This window comes from Gadus chalcogrammus, chromosome 4 (assembly GCF_026213295.1).
Source record: "Gadus chalcogrammus isolate NIFS_2021 chromosome 4, NIFS_Gcha_1.0, whole genome shotgun sequence".
NCBI lineage: Eukaryota > Metazoa > Chordata > Actinopteri > Gadiformes > Gadidae > Gadus > Gadus chalcogrammus.
In genome coordinates, this window is record NC_079415.1 from 30,377,313 (window position 1) to 30,403,442 (window position 26,130).

General features: G+C 41.8%; 3 protein-coding genes across 5 annotated transcripts; all 3 read left to right on the top strand.

The window, feature by feature from the left end:
• The first annotated feature begins 2,254 nt into the window (after positions 1-2,254).
• Positions 2,255-4,772, top strand: LOC130381515 (E3 ubiquitin-protein ligase TRIM39-like). 3 transcript variants are annotated; one of them, XM_056589160.1, is made up of 2 exons: positions 2,255-2,453; positions 2,535-4,772. In XM_056589160.1, the coding sequence occupies exon 2, from the start codon at positions 2,537-2,539 to the stop codon at positions 4,166-4,168; it is 1,632 nt and encodes a 543-aa protein (XP_056445135.1). In that variant the 5' UTR covers positions 2,255-2,453; positions 2,535-2,536; the 3' UTR covers positions 4,169-4,772. The 3 variants fall into 3 exon arrangements, with proteins under 3 accessions (XP_056445135.1, XP_056445136.1, XP_056445137.1); XM_056589161.1 differs by having other exon boundaries at positions 2,605-4,771; XM_056589162.1 differs by having other exon boundaries at positions 2,255-2,428; positions 2,605-4,771.
• A 6,934-nt stretch (positions 4,773-11,706) lies between these two features.
• On the top strand, positions 11,707-14,134 carry LOC130380456 (E3 ubiquitin-protein ligase TRIM39-like). The gene is made up of 2 exons (XM_056587674.1): positions 11,707-11,896; positions 12,003-14,134. Exon 2 carries the CDS (start codon positions 12,005-12,007, stop codon positions 13,634-13,636), a length of 1,632 nt encoding a protein of 543 aa, XP_056443649.1. The 5' UTR covers positions 11,707-11,896; positions 12,003-12,004; the 3' UTR covers positions 13,637-14,134.
• A 5,401-nt stretch (positions 14,135-19,535) lies between these two features.
• On the top strand, positions 19,536-21,461 carry LOC130380455 (E3 ubiquitin-protein ligase TRIM39-like). The gene is made up of 2 exons (XM_056587672.1): positions 19,536-19,558; positions 19,665-21,461. The coding sequence occupies exon 2, from the start codon at positions 19,667-19,669 to the stop codon at positions 21,299-21,301; it is 1,635 nt and encodes a 544-aa protein (XP_056443647.1). The 5' UTR covers positions 19,536-19,558; positions 19,665-19,666; the 3' UTR covers positions 21,302-21,461.
• Positions 21,462-26,130: the final 4,669 nt, after the last annotated feature.

Here is a 26,130-nt window from a genome sequence, read left to right on the forward strand (position 1 = left end):
GCGCGATTCCAAACTATTCTGAATATTTAACAATTTGAATGGAATTTCAAGGTGAAAAATTGAGGAAGGAGATAGGTCCCAACGTTTGCAGAGAATAATCAAGAAAAAAATAATAAAACTTACGTAGAACAATAGTTGAGCGCTGCATGCAGCACTCACCTAATTAAGGCGAGGCAACTAGTGGCCCACCGAGTGCTGTTTACATAGCGGATAGCACATTTGCACCGCCAGCACAGATCTTGACGGCTACGGCAATCATTGTAAAATATATATATTACATTAGGTCAAAATGGCAAGTGGAGCCCAAACTCACCCTCTCACTAAACTAAAACCACCCACGTATTCTCGCTTCTAACAGGAAATGTGAAACCGGACTGGTCGTCATGTTGGTGTGCATTGTTTAGCCTGGAATACATCATGGTGTCTCAGCATGAGTGCTTAAGCCGAATACAGTTTAGAGAGTGCCCCAAAGAAGCCATGAGGTTTAACAGGTGGATAATGAACAAGGCCTTTTGGAATACTGAATCCAGATGTAAACATGCCACTAGATGCCCTAAATATGTTGTAACGATATTGTGTCAATCTGTAGTGTAGCCTATCATATTATTATTTCATTAGATCTTGTTATCATTATGATGGGGGAGAGTAAGCCTAATTTTAAGAAATGACATATTACTCCTGTGCTGCTCTTCCTTAAGATACATTCTTGAGAAAACACATGAAATGTTGAGCCTTGATTCATTCCCTAATCTTTTATACTATAATTACAGCAACATTCTCTTTTTAATCAAGGTCGTCATTGGTGTTGTTGTTTCAGTACTTCATTGCACATTCATGACATAACAATAATGATGACTGGTTAGGGGAATTTCAGTACAGAGGACGGGCAAGTCTCTGGAGTTCCGGGTGTTTGGAATGTTGGGCATCAAGAAGGACAGGAAGATAGTGTCTCACCGCTCAGCCAGTCATCCCCTCCCCATCATAAATATGCACATTTGTCAAGGAAGCTCCAACATTTCAGATAGATGTATATCATACCGCCGTCTTCATGATGAAGGTTACACCCATTTAACTGTTAACCGTAGAGAATGTTTTGTTGATCCAATTACAGGTGCACACACAAAACCCTGAGCGACTTTGGGGAATGTGCAAATCAACTATGTGGAGACTAGGAGGAAACCGTACACAATATATCCTGAAAGATCACTTAGATGTTATTGAGTCGACCACTGGGAATGCTTTTCCATGACATACGAAAAAAATATCCGGTCTGAAACAGATTTCGGTCTTATTTTTCTATATTTTTTTGTTTGCTGATTTATTGCATTGTAAGCACCTCTGTGCTGTAACTGGCATTGATACACAAGCCTATAGTTATGTAATGCTTGAAATTAAATAATTGACCTGGGGACCTGGTTTTGTCTTCATACGTTGTTTTGGTTCAGTGCAGTAACCTGAATGCCATTTTAAGTCTTTTCTGTATGCCTTTAATGTTTGCAATTCAAAACAAATTAACCTGTATTCTAACTACTAGTTGTATGCTGTAATGACTTACCTAAATGCGAAGAGATTGCAGCTTTAGAATAGTGAACATGTTTGTTAATAAGTGTCAAAGTGTTTGTGAGTTACACATGAACAAGACCCCACTTTAGAATAGGGAACATATTTTGATTTAATAAGACTGAATTAATAGTTAATATGGATAATATTACCACTTGTAGGTTTGGGTTGTATTCCATATGTATAGACTATACAAATTCAGAGTAATAAAGACGGAATACCTGTTCTTGTGGTATTGCCCCTTTACAAGGCCCCAATGATGCCTTGGGTATTAGCATCGTTACTCATATCCAATAACGGCTTTATTTACAGTAATTAAACAATAATTAGGAGGTTATATTGTTATCTAACTATTATTATTATTATTATATATATAATGTTTTTATGAGGACTGCAGAAAATACCAGCCTCGGGGGAAGTAAATTCAAGTCAAATGTTTTTATATAACTCTTAATCCCAGTTACAGTGGCATATCACCATTAAATCACCACAATGTCTCTGGTTAAAACAGCTTTTTATGTAAAAATGTAAATATGTAAAAACAAAATTTTTACATATTTGCACACACTTCATTGCATTTGGAGTAGCCTACAACATAAATTAATGTGGCCAAACCCAATCAGTGAATTGTGTGTCTGTGTGGGCGGAGCCAGGTGTTAGGGGAGGAGGCAGGTGTTAGGGGAGGAGTCAGGTGTTAGGGGAGGAGTCAGGTGTTAGGGGAGGAGAGCAGAGGACGTCTTGATCAAGAAACTGAATCTAACATTCATAGGAACCAAAGCTACCCGAAGTGGAAGCAGTCCTCTCTTTCAGGAGGAAAATAAATCATTTTTTTTTAACAAATAGTCGGAAAGACAGAAACCACAGCAAGGTGAGAATAACAGCACAACTTCGAGGTAAGTTAACACCTTGCTACCCGTTATAGAATTTAACGTATTGAAAATGCTTGATACATAAACCTTTTCATCTGTGTCTAGGAATGGCCTCTGCTAAAACATCCTGTACTGAAGATAACCTTTTATGTTCCATCTGTCTGGATGTTTTCAGAAACCCAGTTTCTACACGATGTGGACACAACTTCTGCAGAACCTGTATTACAAAGTTCTGGGATAAAAAACAAAAGTACAATTGTCCTATTTGCAACCATCTGTTCCAAACTAGACCTTATCTACAGGTCAATACCCTTTTATCAGAGATGGCCGCTCAGTGTAGAACATCCGTACGAGTAAAAGTGCAGCCATGTGTTGAACCAGCAGAAGTTCCATGTGATGTCTGTACTGGGACCCAGCTGAAGGCCGTGAAGTCCTGCCTAGTGTGTCTTATCTCTTACTGCCAAACCCACCTGGAGCCACATCAGAGAGTCGCAGGCCTGAAGAAACATCGGCTGGTCGAGCCTATGGACCGTCTGGAAGAAATAATGTGCAAGAAACACAATCAACTACTGGAGCTCTATTGCTTGATTGACCAGGTTTGTGTGTGTCAGATCTGCACAGAGGCAGACCACAGATTCCATCATGCTGTACCTCTAAAGGAGGAATATGAGGTGAAGCTGGCCCAGCTGGGGAAGATGGAGGCTGAAGTTCAGCAGATGATCCATGAGAGAAAACAAAAGATTAAGGAGATTAAAGACACAGTTAAATGCAGCAAAGCAGACGCAGAAAGAGAGATAGCGGGAAGTGTGCAGGTCCTCACTGCTCTGATGCGCCACATTGAAAAGTGCCAGGAGGATCTCAACCAAATGGTTAAAGAGAGACTGAAAGACACAGAGAAACAAGCTGAAGACCTCATCAAAGAGCTGGAGCAGGAAATAGAAGATCTGACCAATAGAAGCTCAGAAGTGAAGCAGCTCTCACATACTGAAGACCACCTCCACTTCCTCCAGACCTTCAGATCCCCGAAGAATCCTCCACCCACCAGGGACTGGACGACGGTGGAGGTCCGTCCTCCGTCATACGTAGGGACTTTGAGGAGATCCCTGGATCAGCTGGAGGAGACACTGAACATGGAGATGAAGAAGCTGCCTGATGGTGAACTGAAGAGTGTCCAGCAGTATGAAGTAGATGTGACTCTGGATCCTGATACAGCTCATCCCAGGCTCATCCTGTCTAAATATGGGAGACAAGTACGTGATGGAGGTGTAGGGCAGGAAGTCCCAGACAACCCTAAGAGATTTACAGAGTATATACATGTTCTCACAAGGCAGAGCTTCTCCTCAGGGAGATTTTACTTTGAGGTCCAGAGTAAAGACAAGACTGCATGGTATATAGGAGTGGCCAGAGAGTCCATCGACAGAAAAGACGAGAGCTTAATGACCCCTGAGACGGGTTACTGGTCTCTTTTCTTGGATGGATGGAAGAAGGGTTTGGTATTTACTGATTTCCCGCCTGTCCATCTCCCTCTGAAAGCTGAGCTCCAGAAGGTGGGGGTGTTTGTTGATTATGATGAGGGTCTGGTCTCCTTTTACGATGTGGAAGCCAGGGTTCATATCTACTCTGCTACTGGATGCACCTTTAGTGACCCTCTCTATCCATTCCTCTGTCCATGTAACTATGATTATGAAGGTACAAACTCTGCCCCCCTGATCATCTCACCTGTCAATCAAACAGACTAGGACCTTTGTTTGATAATCAAGCAACCAAAACAACTAATGATGTTTCTTGAATTAGAATCTATACTATGTGAGATCTGAGAGCTCTGCATTCATGTTGCACTGCTGGCATTTAACAACGAGAGATTCAGAAGGAAGTGAACCCTGAATATTATAAAATATAACCCATTGTAAATTATTAGATAACATTATATTCTTCATTGTCTGTTTTCTCCAGTTTTTTTAAGTTTTACTTCTATATATATTTTATATATTCTATATGAGTTTTACTTCTATGTATATATAATATAATATATATAATTGTTAATTGTTGCAGTTACGTAGAGCATGGTTTGAGGATTAATGTGTATATCATAATCATTTAAACATTACTAGCAGTTCATAAGTCTGAATCATGAATGACAAAGCAATCAAATGTAAAAACATTATGGTTTCAATAAAAATGGAAAAAAAGCTAAGGTGTCGAATTATTTTTAATGTCCACCATACATCAACCCAACATGGGTAACATGTGTCTCCTTGTTTGTGAGTACCATGACTTTGTCTCTCTCCTCTCCTCTCCTCTCCTCTCCATCGTCTCCTCTTAGTTTCTCCTCTCTCCTTCCTCTCTCTTCTCTTCCTCCTCTCTCCTACCTCTGCTCTCCTTTTTAGCTCATCCAGGATTGGTTTAAGTATTGTCTTGCATACACATTACATGTGTGTAAATACCCTCTTGACTTGTCTCTGCTAAAGTCTACTACCTGTGCTCTGGCGCATACAAGCAGCAGTCCCAAAATTAGTGTTATGAGCGACACCCAGTGGCGGAAGCGGGTATCACCACAGAGGGGCGGAAAGTTATTTGTGGGCGCCTAATAATACTCTTTTGTAGTACATTTAATCAGACTATTTATGTTCCAATTAATAATGGGAATATTTATAGTCCAATTAATATGTCACAATACTGTGAGAAATTGTCCTCTTTTTATTTTTTGCATTATATCGCATTATTAAGGTACGAATTACAGCCAGCTGCCACTCATTAGTTAATGACGTCCTTCATTACCTCATGTGGGCTTCTTTGAGCAGGTGCCGTTTAGAACGTGCAGTCAAGCGGTTGTTCGCCGGTAGAAGGCGGTGAATGTCTGCGGTTGTGTAGACTTTTGGGTAAAGGGGTTGGCGCGTTGTGCTCATGGGTCAGATTGCCGTCTCTCTGTCTCTCACCTCAGGGTTCCCCGGCACTACCGAAGCAAACCTCACGGCTTCACGTGGCGCTCCTCCCACACCGAGGGGAGAGGGAGGAGGAGAAGCTTTCTACCTTCTCTTGACGTGCAGTGGTGTATAAAGTACTCAAAAGCCATACTTAAGTAAAATTACAGATACCTTACTGGAAAATTACTTAAGTAAAAGTAAAAGTCACCTTTTAGAATAGTACTTAAGTAAAAGTATTAAAGTATCTGATCTTTACTGTACTTAAGTATCAAAAGTACTTTTCTGATATTAAATGTACTTAATACTTAAAGTAAAAGTACAAATAACTGCTGTTAATAAAAAAGCAAAGTGTCAGAATTTTGAGAATAATGGAGTTTATTTCAACTAACACAAACACAATAGGCAAAACTTCCACTGCATATTGCAGTCCATTTTGTCATGATCTGGATGCTGTCGCGGAGTTACTCCAAAAAAAAATCACTGACACTGACAGATATCGTAGCCCGACCTATTATCCCGCAAGCGCTGGTACACGTTACTTAATATTGATTTTGGTGTCATCCAGGATCGCGGATTTCGGAAAAACTTAAGTCCCTGCCCAAAAAGGGTATTTAAATTAGCTTTGTAGCAAAAATGGCACATATACAGCGTATTGAAGTGTATAAGATAGTGTTGTAATACTGCGTGTACAAACCAGCCTGATACAAATAGTAGAATTTTGATAGCCCTTGCCCTCGTCCTAGCCATGCATTTGTGTGTTGACAGTCGTAGGAGTTTTGATCGACGTAGCAACAGTAACTAAGCAAGGGGGCTTTGCGAACGTGCGCTGGGACAGCTGATTCGCCAAACAGGCTCGCAGTCTGTGTTCTACCACAGTCCCCGACGTTATTCTCATATCTCTCATGATTCTTTTTTTTTTTTCTAAAGATGAGTTGATTTTGTAACGAGTAACGAAGGTTTCAAGGGAAATGTAGCGGAGTAAAAGTATCAGTTTTCTTCGCAAAATGTAGCGAAGTAAAAGTAAAAGTACAGAGAAATATAAGTAGTAAAGTAAAGTACAAATATCCAAAAAAACTACTTAAGTACAGTAACGAAGTATTTCTACTTCGCTACTATACAACACTGTTGACTTGTTATGTTATTTTAAAGTGTGCGGTGACGCTGGTCGACTTCGGAGCTTCAAGAAGAACACGCGGCAAGAAAAAACAAAAAATGGACATAAGTGAAAGATTATAGGCAGGTAGGCAGGTAGATGAATAACATGAATGTGTTAAATCAATAGAACATGTATATGGTGTTGACTCTGGCTGGGGTGTCGGGGATAGCCGCAGCAGACAGAATGGGAGAAGTCTTCCGCTGTCGCTCTCCAAGGTGCTGAACTCCGGCTGAGATATGACGTCACAAGCTTTGGACAAGCCCCTAACCGCGTGGTTTTAGGGAATCACCCCCGGTATACATACTCCGTTTAAAAAGTGAGTAAGTAGGAATGTGAAACACTTTGCAGGAAGAACTACCTATACCGACCAAGATGAGATAAGAAAATCGAAGCATAGAATTGTAGAACGATTCTTTGTGCTATAAAAAAGCTCAATGGCATTAAAAAATAGGCTCGTTGTGTGAGGCTAGTCCGTCTGGTTCCTAAACAATCTCTCACCTACAATTATAGAAGATCATGTTAGCCAAACTATACCTCACAACATGACCATTATCAGGCGTTTGTACCCAGAGCGTCCAGTGAGATGAAGGCCCAGGTCTGGGCTGCTCAGGGAGGACATTGGGGATCCTTCGGACGAGGAGTCTAAACAAACCAACCAAGCGGGTCCCCTGAGCCCCTCAACAGTCCTGGCTCATTGAGGGGCTGCAGGGCTGCCGGCTCCCCTGTGAACGCCCCTTCAGTTCAGCTTCAATAAGAGGAGGACAGGTGTGTTGCATCAGAGCCTAATCAGCAGGGGACCGGGTCACCCTATCAGCCAATCAGAGGTGGTGCCTGAACCAGCAGGGGACCAGGTCCACCTATCAGCTAATCAGAGGTGGTGCCTGAACCAGCAGGTGTTTCACCTAGAGAGGGAGTCAGCGAATAGAAATAATGCAAACCGATCTATAAATGGTGCACAAAAGATGTTGAATTATCGATTAAAAGTCCTGAATTTATGAATGCAGATCCTTCAGTGAACTACGGGCCGTTCTGTGGTTTTCTGAAGGTGCGGCACCAACTGCCAAGCTCCACCAGGTACTAGCGATTCAAATCACCCAAAGGATTCCTGGAATTGTTGAGTCAGCGTTTAACCAAACTCAAATATAAGTAGCATGTGCAGCGCAGCACACCGCCAGCAGACTTGGCCTTTCTTGCGAGCTCAAAGCGGAGAAAATAAAACGTTGGGAGGAGCGGCACCCAAGGGAAATCCACTCCTTGCTACCCATCTAACCCTTGTTTTAGTTAAATGTTGTGTCGTCTGAAGCGTTATAACGTCCACTAAGGGCTTAGGGTTTAGAGGGCGAGAGAGAGAGAGAGAGAGAGAGTATCTTGTGTATCTTTAACTTATCTGTGTATACAAGATACTGGAATTTTTGTAATTTTTATAATATCGCACATTTTAACTTTTTAAGTAATTTTATAGTATATCATTTGATATGTAAAGATATTTTACGGTATTTAACGGTTCATACTTATTATTATTATAACATATACCCTACCTTTTTATTTTAATACACTGTTTATTTTATTGTTCACCAGCTTTGGCAAATTTATATTCCTCAGGCCAATAAAGCTTTTTTGAATTTAATTTAATTGAGAGAGAGAGAGAGAGAGAGAGACTGACTTTGGTTTCATGCTGAGTTGTTGGTATGGTGACCCCTGTTTGTGTGTGTGCGTGTCCTGTGTTCGTGTAAATAAAAGGGAAATAAAGAACCTTATATGATGAAATCATAGCCACCAAACACAAAAAGTTTGTCCTTGTTTTTTGTTGCTTGTTTGATGAAAGGTGATGTAGTGGTTTACATAGTAGTGTTGTGGATTGATCCTGGTCCAAATCTCAGTTTAAATGCCTAACATTTTAATAACGTATGTAAACATGCCCTCAAATGACCCTCTACTAAACCCATGCTACTGCACGCTTTAACTGATACTGGCAGTTTCGGGTTATCAGGCAACGTCAATCAAATGTTCTGGCACCATCCCAGAGACGGTGAAAACCTGATCTGCATTCAAGCCCTGCCCCTCAATGGAGGGCTACTGTCTACCAGACGTCAGCCAGAATGCATTTTCTTTATTCTGTTAGTGGGTTGGGACCAGCTCCAACAGAATGTTTGGTTTTCCTTCACAACTTGACTGCAAGTTACTTTATTACTGCAACCCTATTGTCTAAAATAGGATTCTTATTCTCTCCTTTTTTTTTTTTTTTACATAACTATAGGCTTGTGCATCATTGCCAGTTACAACACAGAGGTGCTTGCAATGCATTAAGATAGCAGGCGGCTAGTAAACATAGACTGGTGGATAGTCATGTCGATCACTGGATTGTCATAGTTGGAATTCCGCATTTTTTGAACGAGGATAGATAGCAGTGGTGTGGTGAATTATGTTATTGTGTGTGAGAGTGTGTTAGAGTGTTTGTGTGCGTGTGCGTGTGCGTGTGTGTGTGTGTGTGTGCGTGTGTGCGTGTGTGTGTGTGCGTGTGTGTGTGCACGTGTGTGGTTGTGGGTGTGTGTGCCTTTAAGAGAATAGCGAGCCGGTGTGTGATTAAAAGTAGCACAATAGAGCGGGAAAAACACCCAATCTGGCAACACTGCCTGAACCTCCTCCAAAAGCAGCCAAAACCAGTGGGAAAAAACACCCAATCTGGAAACACTGCTGAACGTCCTCAAGCTCTAGAGTCAACGTAAATACATGAGACCAACTGAAAATGAAGCCGGTATGAAATTAAAACTAAAAAGTTTAAATTATATCGAAATTCCGTTAGGTTATTATTGAAGATTCAAGTATGTACATTTGTTTAATGGTTGAATGAAAATTAAACAGTTGCAGTACCAGAGGCCTCCCATTGACTCCAATGTTAAAGAAAGATAATATTTTATGCATCTTAAATACACTTAAAAAGTGTCGAATATTAAAAAAATCTGAAATGAAGCGCGCGATTCCAAACTATTCTGAATATTTAACAATTTGAATGGAATTTCAAGGTGAAAAATTGAGGAAGGAGATAGGTCCCAAAGTTTGCAGAGAATAATCAAGAAAAAAATAATAAAACTTACGTAGAACAATAGTTGAGCGCTGCATGCAGCACTCACCTAATTAAGGCGAGGCAACTAGTGGCCCACCGAGTGCTGTTTACATAGCGGATAGCACATTTGCACCGCTAGCACAGATCTTGACGGCTACGGCAATCATTGTAAAATATATATATTACATTAGGTCAAAATGGCAAGTGGAGCCCGAACTCACCCTCTCACTAAACTAAAACCACCCACGTATTCTTGCTTCTAACAGGAAATGTGAAACCGGACTGGTCGTCATGTTGGTGTGCATTGTTTAGCCTGGAATACATCATGGTGTCTCAGCATGAGTGCTTAAGCCGAATACAGTTTAGAGAGTGCCCCAAAGAAGCCATGAGGTTTAACAGGTGGTTAATGAACAAGGCCTTTTGGAACACTGAATCCAGATGTAAACATGCCACTAGATGCCCTAAATATGTTGTAAAGACATTGTGTCAATCTGTAGTGTAGCCTATCATATTATTATTTCATTAGATCTAGTTATCATTATGATGGGGGAGAGTAAGGCTCATTTTAAGAAATGACACATTTTTCCTGTGCTGCTCTTCCTTAAGATACATTCTTGAGAAAACACTTGATATGTTGAGCCTTGATTCATTCCCTGATCTTTTATACTATGATTACAGCAACATTCTCTTTTTTATTGAGGTCGTCATTGGTGTTGTTGTTTCAGTACTTCATTACACATTCATGACATAACAATAATGATGACTGGTTAGGGGAATTTCAGTACAGAGGACGGGCAAGTCTCTGGAGTTCCGGGTGTTTGGAATGTTGGGCATCAAGAAGGACAGGAAGATAGTGTCTCACCGCTCAGCCAGTCATCCCCTCCCCATCATAAATATGCACATTTGTCAAGGAAGCTCCAACATTTCAGATAGATGTATATCATACCGCCGTCTTCATGATGAAGGCTACACTCATGACTCATCTTACTGTTAACCGTAGAGAATGTTTTGTTGATCCAATTACAGGTGCACACACAAAACCCTGAGCGACTTTGGGGAATGTGCAAATCAACTTTGTGGAGACTAAGGGGAAACCGTACACAATATATCCTGAAAGATCACTTAGATGTTATTGAGTGGACCACTGGGAATGCTTTTCCATGACATATGATAAAAATATCCGGTCTGAAACAAATTTCGGTCTTATTTTTCTATCTTTTTTTGTTTGCTGATTTATTGCATTGTAAGCTCTTCTGTGCTGTAACTGGCATTGATACACAAGCCTATTGTTATGTAATGCCTGAAATTAAATAATTGACCTGGGGACCTGGTTTTGTCGTCATACGTTGTTTTGGTTCAGTGCAGTAACCTGAATGCCATTTTGAGTCTTTTCTGTATGGCTTTACTGTTTGCAATTCAAAACAAATGAACCTGGATTCTAACTACTAGTTGTATGCTGTAATGACTTAACTAAATGCGAAGAGATTGCAGCTTTAGAATAGTGAACATGTTTGTTAATAAGTGTCAAAGTATTTGTGAGTTACACATGAACAATACCCCACTTTAGAATAGGGAACATATTTTGATTTAAGACTTAATTAATAGTTAATATGGATAATATTACCACTTGTAGGTTTGGGTTGTATTCCATAAGTATAGACTATACTAATTCAGAGTAATAAAGACGGAATACCTGTTCTTGTGGTATTGCCCCTTTACAAGGCCCCAATGATGCCTTGGTTATTAGCATCGTTACTCATATCCAATAACGGCTTTATTTACAGTAATTAAACAATAATTTGGAGGTTATATTGCTATATAACTATTATTATTATTATTATTATATAATGTTTTTATGAGGACTGTAGAAAATACCAGCCTCGGGGAAAGTTAATTCAAGTCAATTGTTTTTGTATTACTCTTAATCCCAGTTACAGTGGCATATCACCATTAAATCACCACAATGTCTCTGGTTAAAACAGCTCTTGGTCTGTGTTTTTTCTTTAAAAAATTGAACATATTTGCACACACTTCAATGCATTTGGAGTAGCCTACAACATAAATTAATGTGGCCAAACCCAACCAGGGAATTGTGTGTCTGTGGGGGCGGAGCCAGGTGTTAGGGGAGGAGGCAGGTGTTAGGGGAGGAGTCAGGTGTTAGGGGAGGAGTCAGGTGTTAGGGGAGGAGAGTAGAGGATGTCTTGATCAGGAAACTAAATCTAACATTCATAGGAACCAAAGCTACCCGAAGTGGAAGCAGTTCTCTCTTTCAGGAGGAAAATAAATCAATTTTTATAGTCTGAAAGACAGAAACCACAGCAAGGTGAGAATAACAGCACAACTTCGAGATAAGTTAACACCTTGCTACCCGTTATAGAATTTAACGTATTGAAAATGCTTGATACATAAACCTTGTCATCTGTGTCTAGGAATGGCCTCTGCTAAAACATCCTGTACTGAAGATAACCTTTTATGTTCCATCTGTCTGGATGTGTTCAGAAACCCAGTTTCTACACGATGTGGACACAACTTCTGCAGAACCTGTATTACAAAGTTCTGGGATAAAAAACAAAACTACAATTGTCCTACTTGCAACCATCTGTTCCAAACTAGACCTGATCTACAGGTCAATACCCTCTTATCAGAGATGGCCGCTCAGTGTAGAACATCCGTACAAGTAAAAGTGCAGCCATGTGTTGAACCAGCAGAAGTTCCATGTGACGTCTGTACTGGGACCCAGCTGAAGGCCGTGAAGTCCTGTCTAGTGTGTCTTATCTCTTACTGCCAAACCCACCTTGAGCCACATCAGAGAGTCGCAGGCCTGAAGAAACATCGGCTGGTCGAGCCTATGGACCGTCTGGAAGACAGAATGTGTAAGAAACACAATCAACTACTGGAGCTCTTTTGCATGAATGACCAGTTTTGTGTGTGTCAGATCTGCACAGAGACAGACCACAGGTTCCATCATGCTATACCTCTAAAGGTGGAATATGAAGTGAAGATGGCCAAGCTGGGGAAGATGGAGGCTGAAGTTCAGCAGATGGTCCAGGAGAGAAAACAAAAGATTGAGGAGATTAAAGACACAGTCAAACGCAGCAAAGCAGACGCAGACAGAGAGATAGCTGATGGTGTACAGGTCCTCACTGCTCTGATGCACCAAATTGAAAAGTGCCAGGAGGATCTCAACCAAATGGTTAAAGAGAGACTGAAAGACACAGAGAAACAAGCTGAAGACCTCATCAAAGAGCTTGAGCAGGAAATAGAAGATCTGACCAATAGAAGCTCAAAAGTGAAGCCGCTCTCACACACTGAAGACCACTTCCACTTCCTCCAGGCCTTCAGATCCCTGAAGGATCCTCCACCCACCAGGGACTGGACGACGGTGGAGGTCCGTCCTCCGTCATACGTAGGGACCTTGAGGAGATCCCTGGATCAGCTGGAGGAGACACTGAACATGGAGATGAAGAAGCTGCCTGATGGTGAACTGAAGAGTGTCCAGCAGTATGAAGTAGATGTTACTCTGGATCCTGATACAGCCCATCCCAGGCTCATCCTGTCTAAAGATGGGAAACTAGTACGTGATGGAGTTGTAGGGAAGGAAGTCCCAGGCAACCCTAAGAGATTTACAAAGTATATACATGTTCTCACGAGGCAGAGCTTCTCCTCAGGGAGATTTTACTTTGAGGTCCAGAGTAAAGACAAGACTGCATGGTATGTAGGAGTGGCCAGAGAGTCCATCGACAGAAAAGGTGAGAGCTTAATGACCCCTGAGACAGGTTACTGGTCTCTTTTCTTGGATGGATGGAAGGAGGGTTTGGTATTTACTGCTTTCCCGCCTGTCTGTGTCCCTCTGAGAGCTGAGATCCAGAAGGTGGGGGTGTTTGTTGATTATGATGAGGGTCTGGTCTCCTTCTATGATGTGGAAGCCAGGGTTCATCTCTACTCTGCTACTGGCTGCACCTTTAGTGAGCCTCTCTATCCATTCCTCTGTCCATGTTACTGTGATTATGAAGGTACAAACTCTGCCCCCCTGATCATCTCACGGGTCAATCAAACAGACTAGGACCTTTGTTTTGATAATAAAATAAAAACAACCCAAACAACTGATGATGTTTCTTGAATTAGAATCTATACTATGTGAGATCTGAGAGCTCTGCATTCATGTTGTACTGCTGGCATTTAACAACGAGAGATTCAGAAGGAAGTGAACCCTGAATATTATAAAATATAACCCATTGTAAATTATTAGATAACATTATAGTCTTCATTGTCTGTTTTCTCCAGTTTTTTTAAGTTTTACTTCTATACAATTGTTAATTGTTGCAGTTACGTAGAGCATGGTTTGAGGATTAATGTGTATATCATAATCATCTAAACATTACTAGCAGTTCATAAGTCTGAATCATGAATGACAAAGCAATCAAATGTAAAAACATTATGGTTTCAATAAAAATGGAAAAAAAGCTAAGGTGTCTAATTATTTTTAATGTCCACCATACATCAACCCAACATGGGTAACATGTGTCTCCTTGTTTGTGAGTACCATGACTTTGTCTCTCTCCTCTCCTCTCCATTGTCTCCTCTTAGTTTCTCCTCTCTCCTTCCTCTCTCTTCTCTTCCTCCTCTCTCCTACCTCTGCTCTCCTTTTTTAGCTCATCCAGGATTGGGTTAAGTATTGTCTTGCATACACATTACATGTGTGTAAATACCCTCTTGACTTGTCTCTGCTATAGTCTACTACCTGTGCTCTGGCGCATACAAGCAGCAGTCCCAAAATTAGTGTTATGAGCGACACCCAGTGGCGGGAGCGGGTATCAACACAGAGGGGCGGAAAGTTATTTGTGGGCGCCTAATAATACTCTTGTAGTACATTTAATCAGACTATTTATGTTCCAATTAATAATGGGACTATTTATAGTCCAATTAATATGTCACAATACTGTGAGAAATTGTCCTCTTTTTATTTTTTGCATTATATCGCATTATTAAGGTATGAATTACAGCCAGCTGCCACTCATTAGTTAATGACGTCCTTCATTACTTCATGTTGGCTTCTTTGAGCAGGTGCCGTTTAGAACGTGCAGTCACGTGGTTGTTCGCCGGTAGAAGGCGGTGAATGTCTGCGGTTGTGTAGACTTCAGGGTAAAGGGGGTTGGCGCGTGGTGCTCATGGGTCAGATTGCCGTCTCTCTGTCTCCCACCTCAGGGCTCCCCGGCACTACCGAAGCAAACCACACGGCTTCACGTGGCGCTTTGGTTGTTCCCACCACCGCACCGAGGGGAGAGGGAGGAGGAGAAGCTTTCTGCCTTCTCTTGACGAGTTGTTATTTCAATGTGTGGCGACGCTGGTCGAATTCGGAGCTTCAAGAAGAACACGCACCAAGAAAAAAATAAAAATTGACGTAAGTGAAAGATTATAGGCAGTTAGGCAGGTAGATGAATAACATGAATGGGTTAAATTAATGGAACATGTATACGGTGTTGACTCTGGCTGGGGTGTCGGGGATAGCCGCAGCAGACAGAGTGGGAGACGTCTTCCGCTGTCGCTCTCCAAGGTGGTGAACTCCGGCTGAGTGACGTCACACGCTTTGGGCAAGCCCCTGACCGCGTGGTTTTAGGGAATCACCCCCGCTATACATACTCCGTTTAAAAAGTAAGTAAGTAGGAATGTGAAACACTTTGCAGGAAGAACTACCTATACCGACCAAGATGATCGAAAAAAATCGAAGCATAGAATTGTAGAATGATTCTTTGTGCGATAAAAAAGCTCAATGGCATTAAAAAAATAGGCTCGTTGTGTGAGGCTAGTCCGTCTGGTTCCTAAACCATCTCTCACCTACAATTATAGAAGATCATGTTAGCCAAACTATACCTCACAAAGTGACCATTATCAGGGGTTTGTATCCTGATGAAGATGAAGGCCCAGGTCTGGGCTGCTCAGGGAGGACATTGGGGATCCTTCGCGGACGAGGAGTCTAAACAAACCAACCAAGCGGGTCCCCTGAGCCCCTCAACAGTCCTGGTTCATTGAGGGGCTGCAGGGCTGCCGGCTCCCCTGTGAACGCCCCTTCAGTTCAGCTTCAATAGGAGGACAGGTGTGTCACATCAGAGCCTAATCAGCAGGGGACCGGGTCACCCTATCAGTCAATCAGAGGTGATGCCTTAACCAGCAGGTGACCGGGTCACCCTATCAGCCAATCAGAGGTGATGCCTGAACCAGCACGTGAACGGGTCACCCTATCAGCCAGTCAGAGGTGGTGCCTGAACCAGCAGGTGTTTCACCTAGAGAGGGAGTCAGCAAATAGAAATAATGCAAACCGATTCATAAATGGCATACAAAAGATGTTGAGTTATCGATTAAAAGTCCTGGATTTATGAATTCAGATCCTTCCGTGAACTACGGGCCGTTCTGTGGTTTTCTGAAGGTGCGGCACCAACTGCCAAGCTCCACCAGGAACTAGCGATTCAAATAACCCAAAGGATTCCTGGAATTGTTGAGTCACCGTTTATTAAAATGAAAACCAAACTCAAATATAAGTAGCATGTGCAGCGCAGCACACCGCCAGCAGACTTGGCCTTTCTTGCAAGCCCAAAGAAAAACGTACCCTCATTTGCGTTAAATGTTGTGTCGTCTGAAGCATTATGACATCCACTAAGGGTTTAGGATTTAGAGGGCTTAAATACTAGCTTAGCTACTAGCCTTAAAGGTCATCAGAATCAGAAATACTTTATTGATCCCAGGGGGAAATTGTTGTTCCATTGTTTATTCCAGGTGCTCCATACAAATCAATACATTTCATCTCCCTCTCTCTGTCTCTGTATTTCCTGATCTCTCCCCTAGTCACTAAAGACTGAATGAATTTAATTGAGAGAGAGAGAGAGAGAGAGAGAGAGAGAGAGAGAGAGAGAGAGAGAGAGAGAGAGAGAGAGAGAGAGAGAGAGAGAGAGAGAGAGAGAGAGAGAGAGAGAGAGAGAGAGAGAGAGAGAGAGAGACTGACTGACTGACTGACTGACTGACTGACTGACTGACTGACTGACTGACTGACTGACTGACTGACTGACTGACTGACTGACTGACTGACAGACATTGGTTTCATACTGAGGTATGGTGACCCCTGTTTGTGTGTGTGCGTGTCCTGTGTTTGTGTGTATAACAGGAAAATAAAGAACCTTATATGATGAAATCATAGCCACCAAACACAAAAAGTATTCCCTTGTTTTTTGTTGTTTGTTTGATGAAAGGTGATGAAAGGTGGGTTACATAGTAGTGTTGTTGATTCATCCTGGTCCATATCTCAATTAAAATGCCTAACATTTTAAAAAGTATGTAAATATGCCCTCAAATGACCCTCTACTAAACACACACTACTGCACGCATTAACTGATGCTGGCAGTTTCGGGTTATCAGGTAACGTCAATCAAATGTTCTGGCTCCACCCCAGAGACGGTGAAAACCTGATCTGCAATCAAGCCCCGCCCCTCAGAGGGAATCTACCGTTTCCCTGCAGTCAGCCAGAATGCATTTTTTACATTCCGAGAGTGGGCCATCTTCAACAGCGTGTTTGGTTTCACTTCATAACCTGACTGCAAGTTACTTTATTACTGTAACTGTATTGTCCTAAATGTGATTCCAAGCTAGGAGATAGGTCCCAAAGTTTGCAGAGAATAATCAAGAAAGAAAGAATAAAATGTGCGTAGAACAACAGTTGAGCGCTGCATGCAGCACTCACCTAATTAAGGCGAGGCAACTAGTGGCCCACCGAGTGCTGTTTACATAGCGGCTAGCATATTTGCACTGCTAGCACAGATCTTGATGGCTACGGCAATCATTGTAAAATATATATATTACATTAGGTCAAAATGGCAAGTGGAGCCCGAACTCACCCTCTCACTAAACTAAAACCACCCACGTATTCTCGCTTCTAACAGGAAATGTGAAACCGGACTGGTCGTCATGTTGGTGTGCATTGTTTAGCCTGGAATACATCATGGTGTCTCAGCATTAGTGCTTAAGCCGAATACAGTTTAGAGAGTGCCCCAAAGAAGCCATGAGGTTTAACAGGTGGTTAATGAACAAGGCCTTTTGGAATACTGAATCCAGATGTAAACATGCCACTAGATGCCCTAAATATGTTTAAAAGATATTGTGTCAATCTGTAGTGTAGCCTATCATATTATTATTTCATTAGATCTTGTTATCATTATGATGGGGGAGAGTAAGGCTCATTTTAAGAAATGACATGATATTACTCCTGTGCTGCTCTTCCTAAAGATACATTCTTGAGAAAACACCTGAAATGTTGTGCCTTGATTCATTCCCTAATCTTTTATACTATGATTACAGCAACATTCTCTTTTTTACTAAGGTCATCATGTGTTGTTGTTTCAGTACTTCATTACACATTCATGACATGACAATAATGATGACTGGTTAGGGGAATTTCAGTACAGAGGACGGGCAAGTCTCTGGAGTTCCGGGTGTTTGGAATGTTGGTCATCAAGAAGGACAGGAAGATAGTGTCTCACCAATCAGCCAGTCATCCCCTCCCCATCATAAATATGCACATTTGTCAAGGAAGCTCCAACATTTCAGATAGATGTATATCATACCGCCGTCTTCATGATGAAGGCTACACTCATGACTCATCTAACTGTTAACCGTAGAGAATGTTTTGTTGATCCAATTACAGGTGCACACACAAAACCCTGAGCGACTTTGGGGAATGTGCAAATCAACTATGTGGAGACTATGAGGAAACCATACACAATATATCCTGAAAGATTAATTAGATGTTATTGAGTCGACCACTGGGAATGCTATTCCATGACATACGAAAAAAATATCTGGTCTGAAACAAATTTCGGTCATATTTTTCTATCTTTTTTGGTTTGCTGATTTATTGCTTGGTAAGCACCTCTGTGCTGTAACTGGCATTGATACACAAGCCTATAGTTATGTAATGCCTGAAATTAAATAATTGACCTGGGGACCTGTTTTTGTCTTTATACGTGGTTTTGGTTCAGTGCAGTAACCTGAATGCCATTTTGAGTCTTTTCTGTATGGCTTTACTGTTTGCAATTCAAAACAAATGAACCTGGATTCTAACTACTAGTTGTATGCTGTAATGACTTAACTAAATGCGAAGAGATTGCAGCTTTAGAATAGTGAACATGTTTGTTAATAAGGGTCAAAGTATTTGTGAGTTACACATGAACAATACCCCACTTTAGAATAGGGAACATATTTTGATTTAAGACTTAATTAATAGTTAATATGGATAACATTACCACTTGTAGGTTTGGGTTGTATTCCATAAGAATAGACTATACTAATTCAGAGTAATAAAGACGGAATACCTGTTCTTGTGGTATTGCCCCTTTACAAGGCCCCAATGATGCCTTGGTTATTAGCATCGTTACTCATATCCAATAACGGCTTTATTTACAGTAATTAAACAATAATTAGGGGGTTATATTGTTATATAAATTTTGTTATTATATAATGTTTTTATGAGGACTGTAGAAAATACCAGCCTCGGGGAAAGTTAATTCAAGTCAATTGTTTTTGTATTACTCTTAATCCCAGTTACAGTGGCATATCACCATTAAATCACCACAATGTCTCTGGTTAAAACAGCTCTTGGTCTGTGTTTTGTCTTTAAAAAATTGAACATATTTGCACACACTTCAATGCATTTGGAGTAGCCTACAACGTAAATTAATGTGGCCAAACCCAATCAGTGAATTGTGTGTCTGTGTGGGCGGAGTCAGGTGTTAGGGGAGGAGGCAGGTGTTAGGGGAGGAGGCAGGTGTTAGGGGAGGAGTCAGGTGTTAGGGGAGGAGAGTAGAGGATGTCTTGATCAGGAAACTGAATCTAACATTCATAGGAACCAAAGCTACCCGAAGTGGAAGCAGTCCTCTCTTTCAGGAGGAAAATAAATAAAAAAATTTTAACAAATAGTCTGAAAGACAGAAACCACAGCAAGGTGAGAATAACAGCACAACTTCGAGATAAGTTAACACCTTGCTACCCGTTATAGAATTTAACGTATTGAAAATGCTTGATACATAAACCTTTTCATCTGTGTCTAGGAATGGCCTCTGCTAAAAAATCCTGTACTGAAGATAACCTTTTATGTTCCATCTGTCTGGATGTGTTCAGAAACCCAGTTTCTACACGATGTGGACACAACTTCTGCAGAACCTGTATTACAAAGTTCTGGGATAAAAAACAAAACTACAATTGTCCTATTTGCAACCATCTGTTCCAAACTAGACCTTATCTACAGGTCAATACCCTTTTATCAGAGATGGCCGCTCAGTGTAGAACATCCGTACCAGTAAAAGTGCAGCCATGTGTTGAACCAGCAGAAGTTCCCTGTGACGTCTGTACTGGGACCCAGCTGAAGGCCGTGAAGTCCTGCCTAGTGTGTCTTATCTCTTACTGCCAAACCCACCTGGAGCCACATCAGAGAGTCGCAGGCCTGAAGAAACATCGGCTGGTCGAGCCTATGGACCGTCTGGAAGAAATAATGTGCAAGAAACACAATCAACTACTGGAGCTCTATTGCTTGATTGACCAGGTTTGTGTGTGTCAGATCTGCACAGAGACAGACCACAGGTTCCATCATGCTGTACCTCTAAAGGAGGAATATGAAGTGAAGCTGGCCCAGCTGGGGAAGATGGAGGCTGAAGTTCAGCAGATGATCCATGAGAGAAAACAAAAGATTAAGGAGATTAAAGACACAGTCAAACGCAGCAAAGCAGACGCAGCAAGAGAGATAGCGGGAAGTGTGCAGGTCCTCACTGCTCTGATGCACCAAATTGAAAAGTGCCAGGAGGATCTCAACCAAATGGTTAAAGAGAGACTGAAAGACACAGAGAAACAAGCTGAAGACCTCATCAAAGAGCTTGAGCAGGAAATAGAAGATCTGACCAATAAAAGCTCAAAAGTGAAGCCGCTCTCACACATTGAAGACCACTTCCACTTCCTCCAGGCCTTCAGATCCCTGACGGATCCTCCACCCACCAGGGACTGGATGACAGTGGAGGTCCGTCCTCCGTCACACGTAGGGACCTTGAGGAGATCCCTGGATCAGCTGGAGGAGACACTGAGCATGGAGATGAAGAAGCTGCCTGATGGTGAACTGAAGAGTGTCCAGCAGTATGAAGTAGATGTTACTCTGGATCCTGATACAGCTCATCCCAGGCTCATCCTGTCTAAAGATGGGAAACTAGTACGTGATGGAGTTGTAGAGAAGGAAGTCCCAGACAACCCCAGACAAAGATTTACAAAGTATATACATGTTCTCACGAGGCAGAGCTTCTCCTCAGGGAGATTTTACTTTGAGGTCCAGAGTAAAGACAAGACTGCATGGTATATAGGAGTGGCCAGAGAGTCCATCGACAGAAAAGGTGAGAGCTTAATGACCCCTGAGACGGGTTACTGGTCTCTTTTCTTGGATGGAGGGAAGAAGGGTTTGGTATTTACTGATTTCCCGCCAGTCCGTGTCCCTCTGAGAGCTGAGCTCCAGAAGGTGGGGGTGTTTGTTGATTATGATGAGGGTCTGGTCTCCTTCTATGATGTGGAAGCCAGGGTTCATCTCTACTCTGCTACTGGCTGCACCTTTAGTGAGCCTCTCTATCCATTCCTTTGTCCATGTAACTATGATTATGAAGGTACAAACTCTGCCCCCCTGATCATCTCACCTGTCAATCAAACAGACTAGGACCTTTGTTTGGATAATAAAATAAAAACAACCCAAACAACTGATTATGTTTCTTGAATTAGAATCTATACTATGTGAGATCTGAGAGCTCTGCATTCATGTTGTACTGCTGGCATTTAACAACGAGAGATTCAGAAGGAAGTGAACCCTGAATATTAAAAAATATAACCCATTGTAAATTATTAGATAACATTATATTCTTCATTGTCTGTTTTCTCCAGTTTTTTTAAGTTTTACTTCTATATATATTCTATATATTCTATATGAGTTTTACTTCTATATATATATAATATATTATATATAATTGTTAATTGTTGCAGTTACGTAGAGCATGGTTTGAGGATTAATGTGTATATCATAATCATCTAAACATTACTAGCAGTTCATAAGTCTGAATCATGAATGACAAAGCAATCAAATGTAAAAACATTATGGTTTCAATAAAAATGGAAAAAAAGCTAAGGTGTCGAATTATTTTTAATGTCCACCATACAACAACCCAACATGGGTAACATGTGTCTCCTTGTTTGTGAGTACCATGACTTTGTCTCTCTCCTCTCCTCTCCATCGTCTCCTCTTAGTTTCTCCTCTCTCCTTCCTCTCTCTTCTCTTCCTCCTCTCTCCTAGCTCTGCTCTCCTTTTTAGCTCATCCAGGATTGGGTTAAGTATTGTCTTGCATACACATTACATGTGTGTAAATACCCTCTTGACTTGTCTCTGCTAAAGTCTACTACCTGTGCTCTGGCGCATACAAGCAGCAGTCCCAAAATTAGTGTTATGAGCGACACCCAGTGGCGGAAGCGGGTATCACCACAGAGGGGCAGAAAGTTATTTGTGGGCACCTAATAATACTCTTTTGTAGTACATTTAATCAGACTATTTATGTTCCAATTAATAATGGGACTAGTTATAGTCCAATTAATATGTCACAATACTGTGAGAAATTGTCCTCTTTTTATTTTTTGCATTCGCATTATTAAGGTATGAATTACAGCCAGCTGCCACTCATTAGTTAATGACGTCCTTCATTACCTCATGTTGGCTTCTTTGAGCGGGTGCCGTTTAGAACGTGCAGGCACGTGGTTGTTCGCCGGTAGAAGGCGGTGAATGTCTGCGGTTGTGTAGACATTAGGGTAAAGGGGGTTGGCGCGTGGTGCTCATGGGTCAGATTGCCGTCTCTCTGTCTCCCACCTCAGGGCTCCCCGGCACTACCGAAGCAAACCACACGGCTTCAGGTGGCGCTTTGGTTGTTCCCACCACCGCACCGAGGGGAGAGGGAGGAGGAGAAGCTTTCTACCTTCTCTTGACGTGTTGTTATTTTAATGTGTGTTGACGCTGGTCGACTTCGGAGCTTCAAGAAGAACACGCACCAAGAAAAAACAAAAAATTGACATAAGTGAAAGATTATAGGCAGGTAGGCGTAGGCAGGTAGATGAATAACATGAATGGGTTAAATTAATGGAACATGTATACGGAGTTGACTCTGGCCGTTTCTCAATTCGTAGCACGCGTACTACGGACTCGATGACTTGCTAGCACGTACTTGGCAAGTCTGTACTTCAAGCACATACTTGCGAGCACGCGAGTACGTACCTGCAATTGGAACAGCAGCGGACTCGATGACGTCACCACCTCTGCTCGTCCGTTAACTGTGCTACGGCCTCATTTAGGCATATACTACTGAACAATATAAACAAATGATATAAAACAAAATCCCAGCCTCTTTCATTTTCAAATAGTATGTAAATATTCCGATTGAATAACAATTGAAAAGATATGAGTGTCCTGTCATGTGTATAAGCTATACACACACGACATTACATATATATATTTATATATTATTATTATTATATTAGGCCTATATATTATATATTATATAAATATATATATAAGTTAAGAGTAACTTAAGCTACAGTTGTAACTTGTGCGTCTTCTCCATATTGTCCGCCCTCGTACTGCTGCGAGTGCGAAATGCATCCTGGGATTTATAGCGGGAGCAAGCACACACGAGCCACCTCCGATGCATGCTCGGTGAAACGGCGATATCGAGCACGCATCCAGAACACTTCCGGGTTTTACGACAGTACTCGCTTGATGCGTGCTTCGAATTGGAACAGTGCTCGGGCAACGACTGATGACGTTTCACGAGTCCACGAGCACACGAGCACGCACAAGTACGCGAATTGAGAAACGGCTTCTGGCTGGGGTGTCGGGGATAGCCGCAGCAGACAGAATGGGAGACGTCTTCCGCTGTCGCTCTCCAAGGTGCTGTACTCCGGCTGAGTGACGTCACACGCTTTGGACAAGCCCCTGACCGCGTGGTTTTAGGGAATCACCCCCGGTATACATACTCCGTTTAAAAAGTGAGTAAGTAGGAATGTGAAACACTTTGCAGGAAGAACTACCTATACCGAACGAGATGAGATAAGAAAATCGAAGCATAGAATTGTAGAACGATTCTTTGTGCTATAAAAAAGCTCAATGGCATTAAAAAAATAGGCTTGTTGTGTGAGGCTAGTCTGTCTGGTTCCTAAACCATCTCTCAACTACAATTATAGAAGATCATGTTAGCCAAACTATACCTCACAACATGACCATTATCAGGCGTTTGTATCCAGAGCGTCCAGTGAGATGAAGGCCCAGGTCTGGGCTGCTCAGGGAGGACATTGGGGATCCTTTGGACGAGGAGTCTAAACAAACCAACCAACGGGGTCCCCTGAGCCCCTCAACAGTCCTGGTTCATTGTGGGGCTGCAGGGCTGCCGGCTCCCCTGTGAACGCCCCTTCAGTTCAGCTTCAATAAGAGGAGGACAGGTGTGTCACATTAGAGCCTAATCAGCAGGGGACCGGGTCACCCTATCAGCCAATCAGAGGGGATGCCTGAACCAGCAGGTGAACGGGTCACCCTATCAGCCAATCAAAGGTGATGCCAGAACCAGTTGGTGTTTCACCTAGAGAGGGAGTCAGCGAATAGAAATAATAAAAACCGATTCATAAATGGCGTACAAAAGATGTTGAGTTATCGATTAAAAGTCCTGAATTTATGAATTCAGATCCTTCCGTGAACTACGGGCCGTTCTGTGGTTTTCTGAAGGTGCGGCACAAACTGCCAAGCTCTACCAGGAACTAGCGATTCAAATAACCCAAAGGATTCCTGGAATTGTTGAGTCACCGTTTATGAAAATGAAAACCAAACTCAAATATAAGTAGCATGTGCAGCGCAGCACACCGCCAGCAGACTTGGCCTTTCTTGCAAGCCCAAAGAAAAACGTACCCTCATTTGCGTTAAATGTTGTGTCGTCTGAAGCATTATGACATCCACTAAGGGCTTAGGATTTAGAGGGCTTAAATACTAGCTTAGCTACTAGCCTTAAAGGTAATCAGAATCAGAAATACTTTATTGATCCCCAGGGGGAAATTGTTGTTCCATTGTTTATTCCAGGTGCTAACCCTAACCCTAACCCTAACCCTAACCCTATACAAATCAATACATTTCATCTCCCTCTCTCTGTCTCTGTATTTCCTGCTCTCTCCCCTAGTCACTAAAGACTGAATGAATTTAATTTAATTGAGAGAGAGAGAGAGAGAGAGAGAGAGAGAGAGAGAGAGAGAGAGAGAGAGAGAGAGAGAGAGAGAGAGAGAGAGAGAGAGAGAGAGAGAGAGAGAGAGAGAGAGAGAGAGAGAGAGAAACTGACTGACTGACTGACTGACTGACTGACTGACTGACTGACTGACTGACTGACTGACTGACTGACTGACTTTGGTTTCATACTGAGGTATGGTGACCCCTGTTTGTGTTTGTGCGTGTCCTGTGTTTGTGTGTATAACAGGAAAATAAAGATCCTTATATGATGAAATCATAGCCACCAAACAAAAAGTATTCCCTTGTTTTTTGTTGTTTGTTTGATGAAAGGTGATGTAGTGGGTTACATAGTAGTGTTGTTGATTCATCCTGGTCCAAATCTCAATTAAAATGCCTAACATTTTTAAAAGTATGCAAATATGCCCTCAAACTACCCTCTACTAAACCCATGCTACTGCAAGCATTAACCGATACTGGCAGTTTCGGGTTATCAGGTAACGTCAATCAAATGTTCTGGCTCCACCCCAGAGACGGTGAAAACCTGATCTGCAATCAAGCCCCGCCCCTCAGAGGGAATCTACCGTTTCCCTGAAGTCAGCCAGAATTCATTTTTTACATTCCGAGAGCGGGCCATCTTCAACAGCGTGTTTGGTTTCACTTCATAACCTGACTGCAAGTTACTTTATTACTGCAACTGTATTGTCCTAAATGTGATTTTTTGTCTCCCTTTTTCTCTACAGCCTTAATTTGTTTAGAAAAGAAAAATAATTATTCAGCTTGATAAGTCGTGGGTGGATGAGTTTTGGAAGGTTTTCTTTAGACACTAAAGCATTTCCAGAAATGTTGAACTAAACTACTGGCAGCAGTGAAAGAGTAACAAAGACAAGGTCCAATTATTGTTGTCATAAGTTTAATATGGCTCTCCAGATAACACAGGTAGAAAGGTCTTTAATAAGCCAGTTATATGATACTCAGTGATTGGTCACCTGCTTGGCTACGGAGCCAGGAGGGAAAGCACACTCCACCTATTCAGTTGGCTTGAAGGAGTAAAAGGAAATCCATGGACTGAAATGATGTAAGACTGTAATGGATTAATGGAACATAATTTAGCCAAAACACACCTTGATAATCCTAAAATCACAATTTATCTACGATATTAATTTTCCGTCCCTTTAGACTCTCACACTGTTTGTCCCTGGCCCGTGAAAGCTACCCATAATGCACCACCAGTGAAAATGTGACATTGA